Genomic DNA, 22,811 nt, shown 5'->3' with positions numbered 1-22,811 from the left:
GTACTGCAGTGCGACTGTTATTAGCTGTAATTTGCCGGCTTTATTCTGGACTGCGTGGGTGTAATAACCTATAACGTTAATAGTTATTTGTTTTACAAGGGGGCAAAGTTGTTGTTTAACTGCTCGTGCTAATATTGATACCCGAGCAAGCGAAAGATTCCAAAATTGAACCACGAGCGTAGCGGTTCGAAAAATGGAATCTTGAGCGTTGCGAGGGTTTCAAAGCACGAGGGTTAAACAAAATTTGCCCCCGAGTGAAACACAAAATTTTTCACCACACCAACCCGAAGCAAATATTAAATGTAAAATATCAAACAAAATCATACCAAATCAAATCCAAATTAATGTTATTAAATATTTATCATCCAAAATCATCATTTAAAAGTTAATTCTAACAGCAAACATAAGAAAACAACTCAAAATTTGCATATGATTACTTTGCCTCACATGTGAATAAAATGCAACTTTGCTATCAGTTTTTGAAGTGCAAAGTAAGCCTTTCCGAGCTGGTGTGGTGAAAAGTAAATTTAGTTGTATACCGTCAGCAGCAGAAGTTGCTAAGCGGGCCAGGTGTTCAAAATGATCTTGACGGGACTTTATTGGTGAGAGAATAAGAGCGTGTGAAGGTAATTGTGAACACCTCGGCCGCTTAGCAACTTCTGCTGCTGACTGTACCTATCTATTCTGTCATGTGATTTATTACGATATAAGTGCGAAAAATAGTAAAATCGCAACGAGTGGCGAATAAATTAAAACACGACTGAAAGTGTTTTAAATCGACACGAGTTGCGAATTACCTATTCGCACGTACCGGGTGTACCTGTAATATGAGCAAACAATTAAACTGTAGGCTGTACTCCTCATACTGACCAACATTTGTTCAGCGACTTTTAAAAATAACTTGTGGTTTCATTTTTAATACACGTTAAAGTTTATTCTAAGACGCAATGTACTGCGAATTTTGTTTTGTTTAAGGCGTGACAAGCAACGTCAATCATAATGATATGGCGTGGCGATGGCGTCCTTTAAAGATAATATTTATTTTGTATGAAAAATAGAGAGTCTAAATACTTCATAAATTTTAAAAGTTGTTGAACAAAAGTGTCACCGTTTGAGGAATACAATCTATGTTTTAAGTATTTGCTCGTGTTACAGGCCACACCCGGTATATCAGTACTTATACCTACACGTAAGTACACCGTTTTACAGTACATAATGGCCCTTTTTCGACATAGTCTCGTAATGTATTAATGTGCTAATTATCGCACTAGTGCGGTAAAGTACCACCATATGTACACACTGTTAAAATAATTTCAGGTTATATTTATTAAAAAAAAAGTACCTTCGAAAAAAAATTATGCTCGAAAAGTTGGCGTCACAACATTGACCTAATACTCGAGTAGATGGCGACACCATCTGATATTTAACAATTTTAACACATACCAGTGAAATAACAAGGATCAAAGTCAAATGGCGTTCTAAAGGTTTTATCCTGTGTCGAAAGATGGCAGTAAAACTGTGACTCCAAAAACTTTGACAATACGCATCTATAGTAAATTCTCTTTGCCGCTAGTAAAGTTCATAAAATATGACAGTTAAACTCTGCAGCTAAATTTGACAGCAGCAGGGCGCACCTTCATTAGTGCGGGTCGTAATTTTGGCCTCATCTACTATTTACCGTACTGCCGTCTCGCTCGGTTAAATATTAGCCTAAATTCTCTTGCTTTAGTCAGGCATGGCTCACTCCGCGATTTCGTCGCTTTGCTACAAGTAGCATATCCGTTCCTACCCCAATTTTGGAGAAAGCCATAAGCCGCGCGTGCCTAGCGGCCATATCTGTCCTGAATGTCCTGATCGTAACAGACGTGTTTTGTTAGAGAGTGAGTCTTCTGTACCTAGTACTATTATTTATTCTGTGGTTTAGTTCAGGTTTAGTTCCAGGGATATAATTGGGTGACAGGTGACATTAGGTTTCGTTGACTGATGAAGAACCTATGTAAATATTGTAAATATATATTGTAATAATTAAGAAAAAAAAATTGAGTAGACAACACAACCCTATTCTTTGGGTTAGGATTTTTGAAGAAGATAAAACCTTTTAAGGCATTTTTAGTTTAACCCAGATACTTAAAAAAATAATTTTGGTTTTCAATTGTATCTTATTAATTTCGACTATTACGTAGGTAATTATTGGCCGTCATTTGAAATACTACTATTTCAAAAAAAGAATTGAGTTCCTAATCTGTTGTTACTAACTAACCTATATTAAGTAAGTACAAACAACTTAATTAAAAAAACGATTAATATAATTATCAGATTGGAAGCCTGAGGTTTTCAGCTGCGTTTTTTTAATCATTACATGTATACAAGTAATTATTAAAAAATAATATATATATAACATACAATACTCAATTACCGTTATCAGGATATCATTGAAGTTAACAGTTTAATTAAAACAAAAAACCGGGCAAGTGCGAGTCGGACTCGCGCACGAAGGGTTCCGTACCATAATGCAAAAAAAAAAAACAAAAAAAGCAAAAAGAAAACGGTCACCCATCCAAGTACTGACCCCTCCCGACGTTGCTTAACTTTGGTCAAAAATCACGTTTGTTGTATGGGAGCCCCATTTAAATCTTTATTTTATTCTGTTTTTAGTATTTGTTGTTATAGCGGCAACAGAAATACATCATCTGCGAAAATTTCAACTGTCTAGCTATCACGGTTGGTGAGATACAGCCTGGTGACAGACGGACGGACGGACGGACGGACGGACGGACGGACGGACAGCGAAGTCTTAGTAATAGGGTCCCGTTTTACCCTTTGGGTACGGAACCCTAAAAATCAGTGGCAGCGTTGGTGCATTTATTATTTCGAAAGTGTAATGATGGCTGTACTGTGGGTGACCGTTGTTAGTAGTGCGTTACTTTCAGCAGTATGGGGTTTTGGTAAGTAAGATGGGATGTGACAAGCAAAAGCAAAAGTCACTAACTAACTAACACCATTGAAATTATTGGACAATAAACCGTGTTACAAGTGTAATAAAGTGAATTGTTACTTTAATTTTTTGATAGTACTTAGTGACTTTTGCTTGTCACCCGACGAAATAAATGTTGTATTTTTTAAGTATAGTTAAACAACACAGTTAAGCTCCGTGAAAAATTGTCCAAACCATACTCACAAATAATCAACTGGATCAAAGTCAAAATACAAATATCAATCATCAGAGCCAGCGGTCTCTCTAAGAATTAGAGGAACGAGAAGAAGGATAAAAAGATTTGGATCTGAAGACGGCTGTGGAATACCCATCCTTGAAGATTAGATTTCTCTTCTTTCTACCGTACCTACAACTGTTTTTAGGGTTCCGTACCCAAAGGGTAAAACGGGACCCTATTACTAAGACTTCGCTGTCCGTCCGTCCGTCCGTCCGTCTGTCACCAGGCTGTATCTCACGAACCGTGATAGCTAGACAGTTGAAATTTTCACAGATGATGTATTTCTTTTGCCGCTATAACAACAAATACTAAAAACAGAATAAAATAAAGATTTAAATGGGGCTCCCATACAACAATCGTGATTTTTTGACCAAAGTTAAGCAACGTCGGGCGTGGTCAGTACTTGGATGGGTGACCGTTTTTAATTTTTTGCTTTTTTTTTGTTTTTTTTTTTGCATTATGGTACGGAACCCTTCGTGCGCGAGTCCGACTCGCACTTGCCCGGTTTTAAATACGTTTAAAATTGTATTATTTAATGTAATAAATGTGTTATTCCCACAATAGGTATAGTTACATAAGGACAGATTATTTATTATACTTTATTATTTAGTTTATATTTATATTTAGTTTTTAATTAGTGTTGTGTCTGTTTACTTTTTTGTTGTTATTAAATAAACACCGATATTGTTTCCACACATACAAATATCATTACAGGCAGAACCCAATGCGATATTGTTGAAAAAAAATCTATAGATAAACAGACAATAAAAACCGGGCAAGTGCGAGTCGGACTCGCGCACAAAGGGTTCCGTACCATAATGCAAAAAACAAAAACAAAATAAAAGCAAAAAAAAACGGCCACCCATCCAAGTACTGACCACTCCCGACGTTGCTTAACTTTGTTCAAAAATCACGTTTGTTGTATGGGAGCCCCATTTAAATCTTTATTTTATTCTGTTTTTAGTATTTGTTGTTATAGCGGCAACAGAAATACATCATCTGTGAAAATTTCAACTGTCTAGCTATCACGGTTCGTGAGATACATCCTGGTGACAGACAGACAGACGGACGGATGGACGGACGGACGGACGGACGGACGGACGGACGGACAGCGAAGTCTTAGTAATAGGGTCCCGTTTTACCCTTTGGGTACGGAACCCTAAAAAACGAAGTATATATACTCGTACTGAGTCTGTTTATAATATTTCCAGGTTTACAAGCAAGTACCAGCGATAATTTCGGTATCTACGGCGGGCATGAAATCAGTATCGAAGAAGCCCCCTACATGGTGGGAATATACGGCAGTACGTTCCTGTATTGGAGGTTCCGATTCAAGTGTGGAGGTTCTATCATTCACGAAAAATTCGTTGTGACTGCTGCGCATTGCGCCGTGTGAGTATTTGGGTCGATCAACTATTTCTTGTTGTTATCCTGTCCCATCTGCCATGAGACAATATATAGTAGCATAGTATTAGAAGAGCTGCTGTACCGTGTTCTACAAACATGCTTAGTAGATGTCCCATTATCGAAAGGCCTTATAACTACCAAAAAATTGGTTTGGTTCATTTAAATACGAAATAACTAGTATTTTAAGAGTGACCCAGGAGACCGTAACCATGGCACATAGTGACAAGAAAAAGTTGAACACCCATTTATACTTTTAATACGCATAATTAGGTAGCTGGTAACCTTTCTTCGAAATATGGTTACTTTAAGAGCCATCCCACACTAGCGTTTTTCGAGCGTCGGTGACTAGTCACCGCAATGGAAAATGGCGTAGCTGCGCAGTTGTGCCAACGTGGCGTCGAGCAGCAGCCATATACTGCCGTATTCGAACTTCAAGATATTCACAAGTGACGAGATGTATCCATCTCGTCACTTGTGAATACCTTGAAGATCCATTCTAGATACGTTATAGTTTAGATATCAACTAGTTCTCTTTTGCAGCGCAATTTGGGCAACCAATGTCACTTTTACGTTAGATAGAGTAAGGTATCTATTAGATGTGAATTGGATCTCTAAGTCTATCCTGTGGAAATTGTTCAAGAGTATCTCCAGAATCGCGCAGATGTCAAATTTGACAGGTTAGATCTTAAACATCTAATAGATGTCTATTTCAAAATCCGAATCGGGCCCATAATTAGATGACGCCGACTCTTTAGAGACGCTAGTGTGCGGGTGGCCTTAAATATAGTAGGTACATGTAATAATCTTTCGGTTAAAATACTATCTAGCTCTTAACGGATTTCAATTTCAGGACAATCGACTTCTTCAATCTTGAAATAATGATTTACCTGTTAAGTCACTTCTTAACAATATTAATGTGTTAATGTTTACTAACGAAATGTAAATAAAAATTATAACTTTATTGAATTAAAAAAAAACAAAACTTCAGATCCACAGCGCGGGTTTCATCATCTTATAGAAAACTGATCCAATTAAGATAATACCGTCGGGTGACAAGCAAAAGTCACTAAATACTAAAAAAAAATTAAACAAAAATCGACCTTCTGTTAGTACTAATATGGTTCACTATACTATGGCTATGTACTTAGTGACTTTTGCTTGTCACCCGACGATACAATAAAATCTTTAATAAAATTAGTGGCATTTGTAAATAAATTAAATTTGTCTAAAATTTTTGATAGTTATCAGAATGATACTGTTTGAAAAAAAGTATGGCATGCGATAAGAGCTTGTACCTAACAAAAAACTAATTTCCTTTATTTTTAAAATTCATGATTTAGATTTCTTATATTTCACGGTAAAAATTCAATCAATCAATCAATCTTAAAATAATAATTTTGTTTTCCCTGATAGAGTTATATGTGAGTAGTTATGAACAAAATTGTTATTCTCACCCTTTTACTAAAGAAAGTACCAAACATTTTTGAAACGCGACTGTCATAAAAAAAGGATAATTTTTTTTGACCAAAACATTTTTTATTTAAAAAAAATCGTGTGTAACTTTATACCAACAGGGATTTCTACTCTATCCAAGTCGCAGTTGGATCCAACCATTTAGACCAGGGTGACTTCATGGCCGTAGATGTGAGGATCACTCGCAACTACGACCACTCGATAATGTTCAACGACATCTGTCTGCTGAAACTGGTCAACTCTATACAATTTGGGCCTAGGATGGCTCCAGTGCAGCTGCCTGAGGATGGATTTGAGCTGGATACATTTACTATGGTCAATGTGACCGGGTGGGGAAAAACTGAAACCGAGGTATTTTTACACAGATGTACCTGGTGCATAATTTTTTCCCATCTTTTTTCACGGAAACGTACGAACGTGTGCTATTTCAGTCAGTCTCGGTACAAAAAGTAGTGAGGTTGAATGAAGTAGCATGACAAATACCTACGAACGTTTCCGACAAAATACGATGGAAAGCAATTATGCAGTACATCAGTATCTTGTTTTATAATTTGGCTAAAATAACCGGATAATCATAAAAATTCAGACTCATTTCTCAATTAAGAGTTTGCGAGTCAGAATATTTGAAGCGCTTATTTCGTGCCAGATACTATATCTGGCACGAAATAAGCGCTTTAAATATTCTGACATGAAAAGAAGCGACGAAAAATATACAGACAGTAAAACTATTCGCTTAGCACTCATATGCATACAAATATGTATTCTATAAGGTTGACTGGAAGAGATCCCTTATAGGGATAAGTTCGCCTTTGTGCATTATATATATTTATGTTCCATTGTAATTTAACCTGTCTTATGTACAATAAAGTGTTTACATACATACATACATAAGCTAATAGTTTTGCTGCTTGAACGTGTTATTGAAATTATAATTGAACTAGACAAAGAGACACCTTTTTATTGCTTTTAATTGTTCATTTGTGTTCAAAGTTGTACAATTTTCGATTATTAATATAAAGCTGGCTCTGTACTAGCCTACAAATACATTATTCACTTTTATCTTTTATTACATGTCCTGTGGGTTAAAGCCTGAACCGCCGACTCACCGTTTTAAATAATTTTGATATGTCTTATAAATACGTTAATAATAAGCTGGCTAAGCTGTACCAGCGTACAAAGGACACATTATTCACGTTTATCTTTAGTTGCCTGCGGGTTAAAGCCTGGGAGCTACTCACCGTTTTAAATAATTTTTGCGCGGCCGGTCTGGCCTAGTGGGTAGTGACCCTGTGAAGCCGATGGTCTTGGGTTCGAATCCCGGTAAGGGCACTTATTTGTGTCATGAGTACAGATATGTGTTCCTGAGTCATGGATGTTTTCTATGTATTTAAGTATATCGTTGTCTAATGAGTACCCACAACACAAGTCTTCTTGAGCTTACCGTGGGACTTAGTCAATTTTTGTAAGAATGTCCCTATAATACCAATCTTTATTTATTTAGATACGTTTTATAAATGGTTAAATATGTGTGTGTTTAAACAGACTCCATCAGCGACAACCCTCCGCCAAGTATCAGTACAGATCTTGCCAGAACAGTACTGTCCCATAGACACCGTGATTTGCGCCGGCTCGCAAGGCCATGGAACTTGCAATGTAAGACACTCTTTATTGAATTTATTTATTCATTTATTCATTAATATTCTTCGTTCTTTATTGAATATGTCGGCGGAATGCGGACAATAATGATTATTATTCACATCGACGGGACTTACCTACGGCACGATTCGGGAAATGAATAGAGATTCACTAGATATGAAATAGTAAAGATATGTGACGTTCCACGCCATAAGGTACCTTATGGCGACTGGCGGGTACGCTATTATTAACGCCGCTCCAATATTCAGCCGGGGCAATGGTACCTTTTGCCGTGGAACGTTACATATCTTTACTATTTCTTATCTAGTGAATCTCTAATTCATTTCCTGACTCGTGCCTCTACTCTAGTAAAATTATATTTACCTCCGAGTCTCAACTTAATAAATAAACTGGACCAAGAGCGGGTAGTTCGAAATACTCGCGCGCCTGTATGTTGATGTCAACTTGCCAGTCTTCTTCGTAACCACGGGGACAACGCCTTGAAACGTCGTAGGTAAATTTAAAACATAATTTCACGTCTGCCGTCCCGTTGTCCCGTCGTTATAATTGATAATGAGTAAGGATCGTGAAAGTTTAAACTGGCTTTGGACAATAATGATTTTACTGCATTATTACCGCGAACGAACTATCTGTTTGAAATGGTACCTACTTTGAAATGGGACCCATTGTCGAGTCAATTTCTAATGATGGGATCCTAGGGAAACCAAGCGAACTCTTCATTTTCGAATATGGCACACCTATAGTGGTTCCAGTATTGCTTAGGTATCTTCCTGCATACAACATTTTTGTACATATTTTGAAATAAATTTTAAACTCTTATTTACTGACGGTTTCAAATTCAAAAACAAAATAAGTGTTTTTGGGTCTCAATTAAGACTCTGAAGTCAGGTATAGTTTGCTCTTAGAAAACAAAATTAGATAAAGTGGAAATTCTGATCAAGACCATTCAGTTACATTTTAAACTGTTTTGAGAAGTCGTGTTTTTTCTTAATACCTACTTATAGTCGGACCAAAACAAATCTGCAGCGAATTTGATAGCCCACGCAGTGAAAGTGTTATTTGAAACGTCAAGCTTCTATGAAATCATGACGTATAAATTACACTCGCACTGCGTGGGCTATCAAATCAGCTGCAGACTATTAATGGTCTGACTCTACTTTTTTTTCTAATGTTGATCCTATTTCTACAGGGTGATAGCGGAGGTCCCTTAGTCTACAACAACGTGCTAGTCGGTTTGGTGTCGTACCGTCGACAGGACAAGTGCGCTGGACCATTTGGCACGGTCTACATGAGAGTGGCCAGCTATTCAAAGTGGATCAAAAGTCATTTGACTTAAGATTGCATCTTTAAATTGGCAATAAAGCATGAAGAAACGATCGATATTATTTTAGTTAAATTATTTGTGTACCTGTACTGATAGTTTAATCTTTCATACATAGGTAGGTATATGGTGGTGGTTAAAATTCAGGCTCCACCGGCATTACTTGACCTTGGCTCAAAACTTAATTTTTGTTTCGCAAATGTAGACTCAAGATTGTGATGATTATTTATTTAGAATATAAATTTCACAAAATACAAAAACAAATACATCCAATATCCAATACATTGACAAATTCTTAATATCAAAATTTTCCCCATAAAATATATTACAATGAAATAAAAACTAAATTATAACTAACAAAAATAGTCCTCCAGATCTGATCCCTATGGAAGGGTGTCCATAATCTTGGCTATATATATGGATGGCTTTATCCACGTGATAGATAAATTGTCACTTTTCTACACGATTGAAAGAGAGTACACTGTTTTTATCACGCTGTCACTAATATCCGTGTTGACTGATTTTGATAATTATGGGCGACATTTAAATTCTAAACGCAAGTCATAATAAATCCATACTAAATTACATTATGGATTGTACCCTTTCAAATTATGGAAGAGCGGGGCCTTCTGCCACAAGTATATTTTATACTTAAAAGAAGGTTCCAACCTTATTACTATTGTAATGGAAATTGTAACCCCTAATCAGGGAATGCAAATCGGATATTTTTTGTATGGAAATAATCGGTTTTTAACAGAAACCGCCGTTATTTCCATATAAAACCGGGCAAGTGCGAGTCGGACTCGCGCACGAAGGGTTCCGTACCATAATGAAAAAAAACAAAAAACAGCAAAAAAAAAACGGTCACCCATCGAAGTACTGACCACTCCCGACGTTGCTTAACTTTAGTCAAAAATCACGTTTGTTGTATGGGAGCCCCAATTAAATCTTTATTTTATTCAGTTTTTAGTACGGACGGACGGACAGCGAAGTCTTAGTAATAGGGTCCCGTTTTACCCTTTGGGTACGGAACCCTAAAAAATAACTGATTTGCATTCCTTACCCGTATAAACTACTTTTTTCATTTTTCATAATATCCTCTACTCTCGCTAGTAAGTTTAGCTATATATACTTTTATATATCTTCTTCTTCTTTCTCATTCATTCTAATGAAGATTCTTTAGGACGGTATCTTTAATCCATTTCAAGTACTTGGCCACCCTGGTGTGTCTCGTCCCGATGATGCCGCATGGGGTTCTACGTTTGATACCGCCAGATATCACCCCGATAAGGACACGGCCGTAGGTTAGGGGTCCTCCGCTATCACCCTAAAAAAAACGACAAATTTTAAAGGAAGATTCTAATTTAATAATTTGTTATGGCATTGAACTGGTTTTGACACGAACTTGACGATCATATTGGTGATTTAATAATTTTTTTTAATTGTTTTTTCTTTATTCCCTGATAGCACACTCTATAAAAATATTTAAAATAAGTGGCGAAAGTGGAGAACCTGACCTTACCCCCTGCTGAATTTTTGCTTTCCTTGTCTCTACTGCTATTTCTATAGTACCTTCTTGATTTTTATAGAGTTCAAAAATAGGTCTTTATAGTCTAATCCAGCTTCTTTTAAAATTCTAAACATACTTTTCAATTGACTTTGTCGAAGGCTTTTCCAAATCTATAAATGCTATATGTTATCTGATTTAAGTCCATATTTACACTTATATTATGAATAAATATAGGACTAAGCAAAATTAGGAATATTGGGCCAAAAATACCTAGTTAGTAAGATGAAGCAAAGTTTAAGGAAGTAGTTACGTAATGCTTCATAACAGTAAGTTTACTTTACGTTTGATTGGAGCGCGTCTCGCGCACAACTTTCACTTCTATTATTGTATTGTAAAATCTTACATGGCAAGATGTATGGCCATGAAACCCCGTGCAAATGATGGTCTTACGTTGTCCACGGCATTCTTCTGTGGATATCGGAACTGTTACCAGTTGCAAAGCGTCTTGAAGTTCGTGCTGTTGAAAAACAAATGAGTTAAAATTCAATTCCGTTTGACAAAAGCATTGCTACGTAGCATTGCAGCACGGTATCATGGTCGCATTTTTATCAATTGTCATATCATGCGTCACTTTCGCACTTTCATACTTGTTAGAACGTGACAGGCATGATAAAAAGGCGACCATATTAGCATAAATCTGATATATTCTTTTCATGTCAATGAATTTAAAAATACGGTGTATGAAATAGAGTTAAACGAAGAAAAGTCTGCAGCGATTTTGATAGCCCACACGGTGCAAGCGGTGTCATAATTTCATAAAAGGTTGAAGTTTAAAATAATATTTACACTGCGTGGGCTATCAAAATCGCTGCATACTTTTGTGGTTTAACTCTATCTTTCTAAAATACTTAGCTATTATTTAATACGAAATATATAAATATACCTACACTATGCTCGGTGTACCCCCATCCAGTTAAGTTGACCAAAGTACCTTCTTCTAATTCATATCTGTCATTAGGTAACGTGACTCTATTTACTTTGCTTCCAAACCGTAAAGGATCCTTCAACTTCAATAAGCATATGTCATTAATGTCATCAATGGGGTCGTATTCCTCATGACAAAGTTTCTTTTCTGGTTTTATGAATACTTTGTTTGCGTTCTTTAAGCTGTCGGTGCCGACATATCCCCACACGGATAAGGGGACAACACTGTTACTGAAAAATAAAAAAAAACAACTATTAAATTTACTGGAAATAGGTTGCTGTAGCAACAATTAAATAAATATTAAAAAAAACCCTGGCATATAGGGGCCGAAAAAAACAATTATATGGGAAAGGGGACGGTGTTTGGTTTGGGACGCTACATGCGTCAGTACGTTCGCCGCCTCCCACATCAGACGTACTATCGCGCGTGGCCGGTGCGGCAGCCGAAACTCAAGCTGATCTAAAGCGTCAAAAATATGCCCCTCTCTCCCCTGCCTGCATAGTCATCCCTTACTCTGTAGAAACGGCGGGTTGCTAGTCTGCCGACGCGAAACGCTTCACTCGTGATTTGGGACGTCGACTCAGACTCCCCGCTCCGAGTCGTTCCTTGTGCAAAGGCTGTCCGTGGTGATCTAGCGTGGAAATGCTGCGAGCATCATGGGCACCTTTGCACCGGGAACGGCAGGGAGCGGTTTGTTTTCTTAAATTTATAGTTTTAATTTTTATTTGTAAGCCTTAGTTGTATGTTATTTGCCATAAATAAATCATTATAGAAAAGAGCTGATACCTACTCTTCAAACTGCTGGATTGTATTTTCTATCTTTTTTCGAAAATCCATCAACTTTTGGGTTACTTCTACTCACAAGGACTATCGATTTAAAAAGAAAAAAAAAGTGTGCCAAAAAATGGGGATACTATTTTTTTTTGTCTCATCTAACAGACTCTTGATTCTGAGTCTAAACCCAAAAAGTTAACCCAACCCAAAAGAAGAATAAGAAGGAAAAGTTGATGGTTTTTCGAAAAAAAAAAGTTAATGGAACCATTTTTTTCTGAATGCTGGTATTGACAACACTTACCGCAAGCAATGTGCAGCAGTCAGGATGAACCTAGCATTGATGACAGAGCCTCCGCAAAAATATGTTTTATTGTTATTTCTGGGTATGTATAAGGCAGCCATGAAGGGAACTTCTTTAATCGAGATCTTTCTTCCTCCGTAGATTCCTAAGTTATTACTGTTGCTAGCTGCGTGAAAGATGAAATCTTATTTTACATATATTTGGTTTCATCGCACAGAGTAGGAAAGAGTGCAGATTTATTTTTCAATCTTATTACACTCAATTGAGTAAGTAAGAGGCTAGATATATTTAGTAATCTATCTAATACCTTTAAATGAGCAATTCTTGTTCATACGAGTGTATATGTCGGCGGCCGATCGTAAGATCAGGCAGATCGTCATGTTCCTGTGTAATGACGATAGTGACATTAAACCAATATATAGGTAGGATAGGTTCGTTAGGTTGCTGTAGATGCCCGATATTCACGATATGCCTAGGAATTTCACGATATGCCTGATCTTACGATCGGCCGCCGACATATACATACCTCTATATTTATTTATAGGTATATTTCGGGGATCTCGGAAACGGTTCTAACGATTTCGATGAAATTTGCTATGTGGAGGTTATCGGGGGCGAAAAATCGATCTAGCTAGGTCTTATCTCTGGGAAAACGCGCATTTTTAAGTTTTCGTATGTTTTCAGAGCAAAGCTCGGTCTCCCAGATATTTTGCAATAATCTGAAGTAGTTTTACCTAATTCAATATTGATGCAGTAATTTATTCAATGGTAATTGACTTCTAACTATATTTTACTATATGTATATTAATGTTAACTAAAAAAATATATAACTCCCCTGAGGAGTCAACAAAATCATACAGTCTGTTTTTTAGCATTAGCAAGAACTTCGAAGAAGTAAGCTTGTGGTTCCAAATCCGGCACTTTTAGCGGTAATAATTTGAAGTAAATTATATGTACCTATTGACCATACTACATTAGATAATTCAATAATTATTAACAATTAAAGAGCCTGATAAAAACTGCATGCTTGCTTCTGTGGACTTCTTTCTAATGCTAAAAAAACGAACTATAGATGTATACCAGTACTTACCAAAACCCTCTGAAAATGATACACTAAACACAAAAACTAACAACAGTTGTAGGCCAGCCATGTTGAAACACATTTGAAATGTATTATGTTGTTGAATTTATAAAAAATACACAGCATAATAATTAGTTAGATAAGGAATTGTTCCGAATTAATAATTTACTTTATCGAATAATTTACTAATAGCTCAACAGATTTTAATTAGTAACATAAATCAACTGTGAGGAAAAATTAGGTCACTATAGTTATAATCTAAGCTTGTTACCATTATTATTTTAGGGGGCTAATTAAAATGGAATAAAGGAAACTAGTACATTACTTATAATACATTTATTTGACTAAACGACAAATATCTAAGTTTAGAAGTGTCAACTGTTAACTTATGACATTATAATATATTAAATAGCCTCGGCTAGCTTACTACAGACTTAACTAAAAATATGAGAGCAAATGTGGGTTTGGCGGCTACATTTCTTATGGTTGGGCACTCTGGGTACGTGGTATAAAAAATAAGGAAAATTATTTAAAGTAAGTTGGGCGCCTTGGAGAATATAATAAATTGGTTGTCTCTGACCTTTTAAGTAGTGACATTAGAAGGAAGGTACCACTGCCGACACACTAATGGAGACTCATGTCGCAGTGCCTCTGCATCCATGGTAGTTGTAGTAATAGCGAACAGGCCCCGACCGCCGGTACACCAAGCTGGCTGGGGGCTGCCTTACAGCCAAACTGTAGACTAAGTGGTAGGCCCTGTAACGAGTTACAGGTAGTAAGACAGGGTTCACAGACTTTTGACAAGCTGGAACCTAAATAAAGGAGAAAAAATCGGTTCATGATTTAAAGAGCGGACCCCCCCATGGGCGTAAGGATTACGAATTCAAAAACAAGTAATTAACTTACCCATCGAGGAGAAGCGGCATACGTGGCCGGGATTGACCAGCATGTCGACTCGATGAGGCCTCCACCAACACACCATCGTCTCACACGACTTCCATATAGGATAAAAATCCGGGACTGTGAAATAAAATTCACCACGCTATTAAATGGAATCTTATGCACAAAACCCACTGCAGAAATCACCAAAATACTCACTCAAAAAGGAGATGTCTCCCGATGGAAGTTATTATAGCCATAAAACAGCTTTCATACGGCGAAACACCGCAAAAGAAAACGATCCTCGATCTCCATTTTGACAGGAATAATGACAGACCAAATGGCAGAGTTGCCACAGCCCGAACTGGATTCGTGAGTTCGAGGTGACTTTGGAAAAAAAACATTACCTTTCTTTTTTTAATTTACTTGGACTAATATTAAATAGAAAGAAAAAACAATATTTGAAGACAATTTTAATTTACAAACCCCTTTCGATTAAAAGAAAACCAAAAATGTAGGAAGAAGCCTAAATTCATTTTTAATATAGCAACCGGACCAAGCTTAGTTCGATAGGGCGCTGGGTGAATACGCCTGCGCTCACTAGATGGCGATAAGGGTATCAAACGAAGATGGGTCCCATACCAGAGATATATATAACTCCGTATAAGATAAATAAAGTCTAAGAAAAAAACGTGCCTCGGATGTCAAGCAAAAGTCACTGTCGAATAGATGGCGCCATACACCTTTGGCCTATTGTCGTTTAGATGGCGTTGGCGACACCGTTTGATATTTAACAATTTTAACACGTATCAGTGAAATGACCCATGTGGTCATTGTGGAACAATAAAAATTAATAATCATATATCCGTAAACATATTTTAATTCATTTATACATTTTCAATTTTATTTTAAGTTTTAATCGTGTGTCGATAGATGGCAGTAAATGTACCGTGACTACAAAATTTACTTTGACAGGACCCCTCTATACTATCTATTCTTTTTGCCCATACTAAACAGTATTGAAAAATGAAGAATTAAAATTTTGTTGTTACAGTGCTCCCCTACCCGAAGAAAATTTTGACTACGGCAAAATTTTGAGCTGGTCCCCAGCTCGCAAAACCACCCTCTTATTTTGTAGACGAAGTCCCAAAAAAAAAATCGACACTAAAGGCATAAAGGAAAGCAACGACCACCCAATTCGAACCCACGCATTAAACTATAATAAAAAAATAAGCACAGCCGAGTTGTGCACAAGTTACCACATACAAACTATAATATTACTGTACTGTAATCTACACTACGATATCCTAAACGTATATTAACCTAAACGAAACTAAACGCTAATAAGCGAAGCTGCAAAGCTCCCTACCTACGCACTGCTTCGCTGTATATCTTGACGGCGCAGCGAGCGACTTGGGTCGCGGGCTGCACGTCCAAATTATATGGCGGAATGTGCGTAAGGTAACAGATTAATCAATAATCTGTGGTAATGACTGAGTACAGTCAATTACCCATATGAGTTAAGGGCAGTGTCCGATAGCTCGGCTAAAGAGCCACTGAGCTACCAGTCGACACTCCTCACAGGAACACTGGCCCTGCAGTGCGAAATCAGGGATTTCGCCCTGCACTGCCAACGCTCACTGTGGATAGACGGCTTAATAGCCAATGAAATTTAACTAACTAATATCGGTGACTGCTACTTTACACCATTCAAGTAACGCGCATTTATCAGGCCGTGCCTTAAGTCGACACAGGTCTGGACGCGGAAACGAGACAAAAACACAACACAACGATACGTTGACCAGCTGTGTCTGAACGACAGGCAGACGGTAACGTTCGAAACAACACGAGACACACAAGGAAGTCGACTGTACAGGCTCCATTTCAAGCAATGCAAGTCTGTCAGTCTGACACACAAAAATCCGATGTTTGCGGACGACGCTTTAAGGCGTGTACCGCATAACAACCCCCTAACATCAACATTAACGTTCACGCATATGGTTTAAGTCATACCGCAAAGCGTTAACAAAAGAAGACGACACTGCTATTAAGAGCTTGACGGTTTAAAATCCGCCAAAACCCGACCAGCCAGTGCCGATTGGAATACTGGTTTAAAACGCCAGCACCCCGGTAAAACACGCGAAGAGTCTTTATATCGTCCTCTTCGCCCACCAACAACAAACAAACCACGTGACTGAGTTACGTTTGCTCAGACACGATCGAAAGAAAGTAATACGTAAACAAAACTCCTGCACGCAACCATAAAAAAAAACTCCTACCGAACATCAACAAAAAAAAACGCGCAATCACCGATAGTTAACTAATAAGTAAATATTTACTTCACCTAAAATAACAACAATAAGCAAAAACTCGATTTAAGTCGAGACAATAGATAAGGAAAAGTAGGTAATAAACATAACTCCCGTATGAAACAATTGTGAAAACTACTACAATAAGATTCGACCTTAAAGGTAAACCGCTATTTGAATATCGGTAAGTTATTTAAAAAAAAACGTAAGTCAACAACAATAATTGTGACTGACTGTACCCAACCACGTCAAGAAACTATTTAATATTAATTTTATTTATTTTAAACTTCAACTCCAAACATCCCGTAATAAACTTAATAAATGTAAACTCCTGCTGACTGTACTTCACTATAACCTCCAAATTTGCTCCCTTTACATTATGTAATAAATTTATAATACGGTCCATCCTTTCAAACAAGATTACCATAGTAGTACAATTACCAGTAACTAATCCTTCACATCAAGTATATAAAAAAAAACAATGGAAATTAGGTATTACATTTTTAACACTACTACTAACCCTCCAGTAAATTATAAACTTTTGTTTGAAAACAAGTCACCAAAAAAAAAATTGAAAGTGAAAAATAAATTAAAGTTTAAGCACTTAAGTACCTCACTACCCGGTAAGGGTTTAACCTTTTGTGAGTGACTCTAAAACATGATATAAATCACAAAAAAAAATACAATAGTCAAAACATAGTGTGTCTGCTATCCGGTAAACTACAACGTCTTTTATAAAGTAAAAACTTTTAACATTAAGAGATACTAAGGAAATACATTTATAAAATAAATTGTCAACTTTATGACAATTGTCTAAAATTGCTTTAAATTAATAACATCTGGAGTTTAAATACCAGCAAATGAATAAGTAATTAGACTACAACTCCTTTACAGTACAACATAAGTATATAAGTAGACAATTGACAACATGTGGCTGTCCTAACCACAATTAAATAGTAATTATTTTGAATATTGCAGTAAACAAAAGTAGGTACAATAAAGCAAACAGGATTTCCAACCATAAGTACCTTTAGCTAACTTATATGTGACTAAAGGGTGCTCGCCAAAAGAAAAGCCCCACGTTGGGCGCCACTGTTACCATTATTATTTTAGGGGGCTAATTAAAATGGAATAAAGGAAACTAGTACATTACTTATAATACATTTATTTGACTAAACGACAAATATCTAAGTTTAGAAGTGTCAAATGTTAACTTATGACATTATAATATATTAAATAGCCTCGGCTAGCTTACTACAGACTTAACTAAAAATATGAGAGCAAATGTGGGTTTGGCGGCTACATTTCTTATGGTTGGGCACTCTGGGTACGTGGTATAAAAAATAAGGAAAATTATTTAAAGTAAGTTGGGCGCCTTGGAGAATATAATAAATTGGTTGTCTCTGACCTTTTAAGTAGTGACATTAGAAGGAAGGTACCACTGCCGACACACTAATGGAGACTCATGTCGCAGTGCCTCTGCATCCATGGTAGTTGTAGTAATAGCGAACAGGCCCCGACCGCCGGTACACCAAGCTGGCTGGGGGCTGCCTTACAGCCAAACTGTAGACTAAGTGGTAGGCCCTGTAACGAGTTACAGGTAGTAAGACAGGGTTCACAGACTTTTGACAAGCTGGAACCTAAATAAAGGAGAAAAAATCGGTTCATGATTTAAAGAGCGGACCCCCCCATGGGCGTAAGGATTACGAATTCAAAAACAAGTAATTAACTTACCCATCGAGGAGAAGCGGCATACGTGGCCGGGATTGACCAGCATGTCGACTCGATGAGGCCTCCACCAACACACCATCGTCTCACACGACTTCCATATAGGATAAAAATCCGGGACTGTGAAATAAAATTCACCACGCTATTAAATGGAATCTTATGCACAAAACCCACTGCAGAAATCACCAAAATACTCACTCAAAAAGGAGATGTCTCCCGATGGAAGTTATTATAGCCATAAAACAGCTTTCATACGGCGAAACACCGCAAAAGAAAACGATCCTCGATCTCCATTTTGACAGGAATAATGACAGACCAAATGGCAGAGTTGCCACAGCCCGAACTGGATTCGTGAGTTCGAGGTGACTTTGGAAAAAAAACATTACCTTTCTTTTTTTAATTTACTTGGACTAATATTAAATAGAAAGAAAAAACAATATTTGAAGACAATTTTAATTTACAAACCCCTTTCGATTAAAAGAAAACCAAAAATGTAGGAAGAAGCCTAAATTAATTTTTAATATAGCAACCGGACCAAGCTTAGTTCGATAGGGCGCTGGGTGAATACGCCTGCGCTCACTAGATGGCGATAAGGGTATCAAACGAAGATGGGTCCCATACTAAACAGTATTGAAAAATGAAGAATTAAAATTTTGTTGTTACAAGCTTTGTGTAAAAATAATTTGACACAGATCGACAAAGATAAGTCTGCAATGATTTTGATAGTACATGCAGTGCAAGTGTTATTTATGTCCGCCATAATTTCATAGAAGTTTGTCGTTTAAAATAACACTTGCACTTCAGTATTTTTCGGACGATTGTTTATTTTTTAATAAAACAACCAGTACTTGTTTTATTGTTCGTATAATCCCAGAAAGATACGCTAGAGAGCTAATATCAGGTGAAATTCACGGGTTGGTGGAGTGAAAAAAGTTCACCTGGCGCCTATTTCACTAACTTGACAATTGATACCTGACTGATAATTCCGCCAGTCGCCATGCATCACATTCGTGCTTACAAACTTATTAAAATGTGACAAACATGGCGACAGCTGTACATTTCTGGGTCAGAAAGTAATAACGGCAGGTACCGTCAATGTTTACTTGTTATGGCTCCTCTACACGATGGCCCAGAGCCGGCAACCCCAAGGGACGCATTTATGAGTTAGAGGGAGCAAGTGATATTGCTATCTCACTCTACCGCATGGCTGCGTCCCTTAGAGTGGCCGGCGCTGGCCCATCGTGGCCCATTAAACCAGCATTGTACGGTGCATTGTCAATGTCAGGCAATTGTAAGTGGTGAAACAGGGGTTGTTAACTCGACTGTGATATTACAAGTTATCGTTAATAGTAGTGGCGATCCAGTCCAGATAGCTGTTGACCCTGGCGTAGACGGCACCGTTGGGCTGGCCGCACCCTCGGCCGTATGACACGATCCCGACTTGGATGTTGTACCAACTTAAAGGACCTCCGCTGTCACCCTGTGTAAATATCAAAAAATCAAAATCACATTTAACTTACCAATTCCAGAAGTCTGTTCCGCCTTTGGGAAACGTTTTGGGGAAAGAGTCAGAGTAACTACCTACAACGCTTTGCTTAAACACTGCAACCTTAAAGATTGTACCAACGTAGAAGCTAAAATACTCTTATTAAATTTTTTACATTCACTTACTTATGCCGAGACAGAAGATATTATAGTTAAAATACTTTAAGTTTAGTTTCCATGCCTTGCAATAAGACTGTATTTTTTTCTCTCACTTGTATTTAAGTGTCTTTCTTTAAATTTGTTACTTGTAAATGTAACTTTATTATGTAAATAATTCAATAATTTTAATTGTAACTGGTTCCCCGCGATACAGGCGTAGCCTAGTGCGGAGACCCCTGCAACATTCTGTTATGTGTTTTTATTGATAATAAAATTTATTCTTATTCTTTTATTCTTTAAATATCATTTATTATCAGGCAACTAAGGCCCATAGATACATACCTACCTTACAAACTAATATACATATACAATAGAAAAATCTTACAAGCTAAAAATTATTTCGCTAATTATTATGACTTTTTTTTTATTAATTTAATTATTTTTTAAATTATTTTAAATACAAAGAAGGGTAAAGGATGATTAAGGGGCCCACTGATTAACAGTCCGCCGGACGATATCGGCCTGTCAGTTGTTCGGAACTGTCAAAATTTTGTTCTAACTGACAGGCCGATGCCGTCCAGCGGAGTGCTAATCAGTGGGTCCCTGTTGGGCCCAAGCCGAGGCGCCCGACATATAATTTTCTCTGGCTGATCATGTGGTGATTTCCATAGAAAATGAAGCGTCGGAAGCTCCGGCCCGGCCTCGGCCCAGTTTAGCGTGAGTCATCTTTAAGAAGAATAAGCAGAAATAAACACTTTTACAAGATATGCATGGGCCTTAAGGCGCCATTGGATAACATGTTGAAGTCGAGAGTTAAGTCTCGCCAAGCAATGTACAAAGTTGCAGAACATTCTCAAAAATTCAGTAACATTCTCGGGAATTTCCGGAAACTTACACGAGAATTTATATTAAATTTCCAATGAGAACCTTCCCTATGAGAATTATCAAAAAATACTATTAGTATTATTTTAGTAAACTCGTAAATAAGACAGTCAGTTAAAATAATTAATAACGGCGGTGTCCAGCGACTTCCTGAATAATTTTTATGGTTCGTAAAATTTAAGTTCTGAGAACATTCCGTATGGAAAATTTCGCAAATTTGGAAACTTCTCCTTGGTGCATTGCTAGTCTCGCCAAGCAGTGAATTCATCAACTTATCCTTTATTTCTAAGCAGAAGCGGTATCATGGTCGCATTGTTATCACCTGTCAATCCTGTCATGCCATGCGTCACTTTCATACTTACACATTTGTTAGAACGTGACAGGCATGGTGACAAATTATAAAGAACAGACCATTTTAGCCCAGGACGGATATGATGGTCGTTCTTGTCTACGTGACAGCGTGATAAAACGGTGTCCGTCACTTTCTATCCCACGGTGTTAAACAGTGACAGTTATTTTATAACGTGGATAAAGATGGATAAATCTATCCATAATACGCCGGCAGGTGTAGGTGATTCTGCTTAAGGGGCTACCCGAGGTTTTCATCGATTTTTGACAAGTTTTGAATCGTATCTCCTTTTTTTGTACTACAGATAGAATTATAAGACAAACGGTTATCGGTTCTTCAATCTTTTATCTCCGGTTTTGTCCACCGGATTTTGAAAAAAATGAATACTTATTTTTTTATGAATTTTTTAAACATTGTCTAAAAAAACACTTTTTTCGTATCTAGTTTGCAGTGAAGGATCTTACATGTACGAAATCTACATATTTGGGTTCGTCTTCGAAGTCTCGAAAATCGTGTCCAAGGTTTTAATTTTAAACTAATTAACACAAAAGTTATGGCCAGAAAACCAGTTTTTTAGCCTAAAATTGTTCAACTTTGATGCCAAATATCTCGAAGACAATGGACTTTAAAGTAAATATGGGATAATATATTGCTTAAAGCCGTTGCTGTTAATATGATAAGCTACAAAAAACATTAGAAAACCAAGGGATTCAGATCGAAGGTCATTGGCGTGGGGGAGCCCCTTAAAACAAAATCAATTTGCGTCAGAATCAGAAGGATGCTGACATCCTAAATCAATTTGGTGTTTGTCGTTTGCGATCAAAATAAGTAATGTTTCTTAACAGTCTGAGGCCGGGTCGAAGCATCCAACACTCATTAACGTATATATCTATGGACTGGCCTTACGGGTACTAAAAATGGTACTAGTTTAGTGGTGTGACTCACGAATTCCTGCCAATCGTGCAGTCTAACGCAACTAGTTGCGACCAATAGCGCGCGTGATGCGAACTCATCAACCAATCGCGCGCGTGATGCGAACTCATTAACCAATCGCGTTGTAGCGGTGTCACACCGCTGTACTGGCGCCTGTCATGCCTCATTATTATTGTCCGTAGGGCCAGTCCCTAGATATCTATGTCAATGCCAACACTAATATTCTATAGAACTAAAGCCACTCCGAGTCTCAGTGATCACGTGACCTTTTCTCTTTTATTTTATGCCATTTTTATATATTGTGACCTTTTTTGCCACTTTTGTCTTATTTCAAAAATTTCCAGACATTATTCAAACTTTCCTTTTT

At 37.2% G+C, this 22,811-nt stretch overlaps 2 protein-coding genes across 2 annotated transcripts; one reads left to right on the top strand and one right to left on the bottom strand.

The window, feature by feature from the left end:
• The first annotated feature begins 2,884 nt into the window (after positions 1-2,884).
• On the top strand, positions 2,885-9,118 carry LOC134674895 (chymotrypsin-1-like). The gene is made up of 5 exons (XM_063533051.1): positions 2,885-2,945; positions 4,424-4,604; positions 6,194-6,443; positions 7,635-7,745; positions 8,938-9,118. Exons 1-5 carry the CDS (start codon positions 2,885-2,887, stop codon positions 9,082-9,084), a joined length of 750 nt encoding a protein of 249 aa, XP_063389121.1. The 3' UTR covers positions 9,085-9,118.
• A 1,095-nt stretch (positions 9,119-10,213) lies between these two features.
• Positions 10,214-13,790, bottom strand: LOC134674894 (chymotrypsin-2-like). Its single transcript, XM_063533050.1, has 5 exons — positions 13,730-13,790; positions 12,640-12,805; positions 11,527-11,827; positions 10,983-11,096; positions 10,214-10,396 (listed from the first exon to the last, which is right to left on the bottom strand). Exons 1-5 carry the CDS (start codon positions 13,788-13,790, stop codon positions 10,235-10,237), a joined length of 804 nt encoding a protein of 267 aa, XP_063389120.1. The 3' UTR covers positions 10,214-10,234.
• Between the last annotated feature and the right edge of the window lie 9,021 nt (positions 13,791-22,811).

The sequence above is a fragment of the Cydia fagiglandana genome, chromosome 20 (genome assembly GCF_963556715.1).
Source record: "Cydia fagiglandana chromosome 20, ilCydFagi1.1, whole genome shotgun sequence".
NCBI lineage: Eukaryota > Metazoa > Arthropoda > Insecta > Lepidoptera > Tortricidae > Cydia > Cydia fagiglandana.
Note: the sequence above shows the minus strand (reverse complement) of the source record. Positions and strands in the feature narration are given on the sequence as shown.

Coding starts and splice junctions, on each gene's coding strand:
- LOC134674894 (XM_063533050.1), bottom strand. CDS start 13,790: ATGGCTGGCCTACAACTGTTGTTAGTTTTTGTGTTTAGTGTATCATTT. Junction 11,828..12,639: donor ACTGCTGCACATTGCTTGCG/GTAAGTGTTGTC, acceptor ACCTATTTCCAG/TAAATTTAATAGTTGTTTTT. Junction 10,397..10,982: donor ATGGCCATACATCTTGCCAT/GTAAGATTTTAC, acceptor CGTTTTTTTTAG/GGTGATAGCGGAGGACCCCT.
- LOC134674895 (XM_063533051.1), top strand. CDS start 2,885: ATGGCTGTACTGTGGGTGACCGTTGTTAGTAGTGCGTTACTTTCAGCA. Junction 4,605..6,193: donor ACTGCTGCGCATTGCGCCGT/GTGAGTATTTGG, acceptor TTATACCAACAG/GGATTTCTACTCTATCCAAG. Junction 6,444..7,634: donor GGGGAAAAACTGAAACCGAG/GTATTTTTACAC, acceptor GTGTTTAAACAG/ACTCCATCAGCGACAACCCT.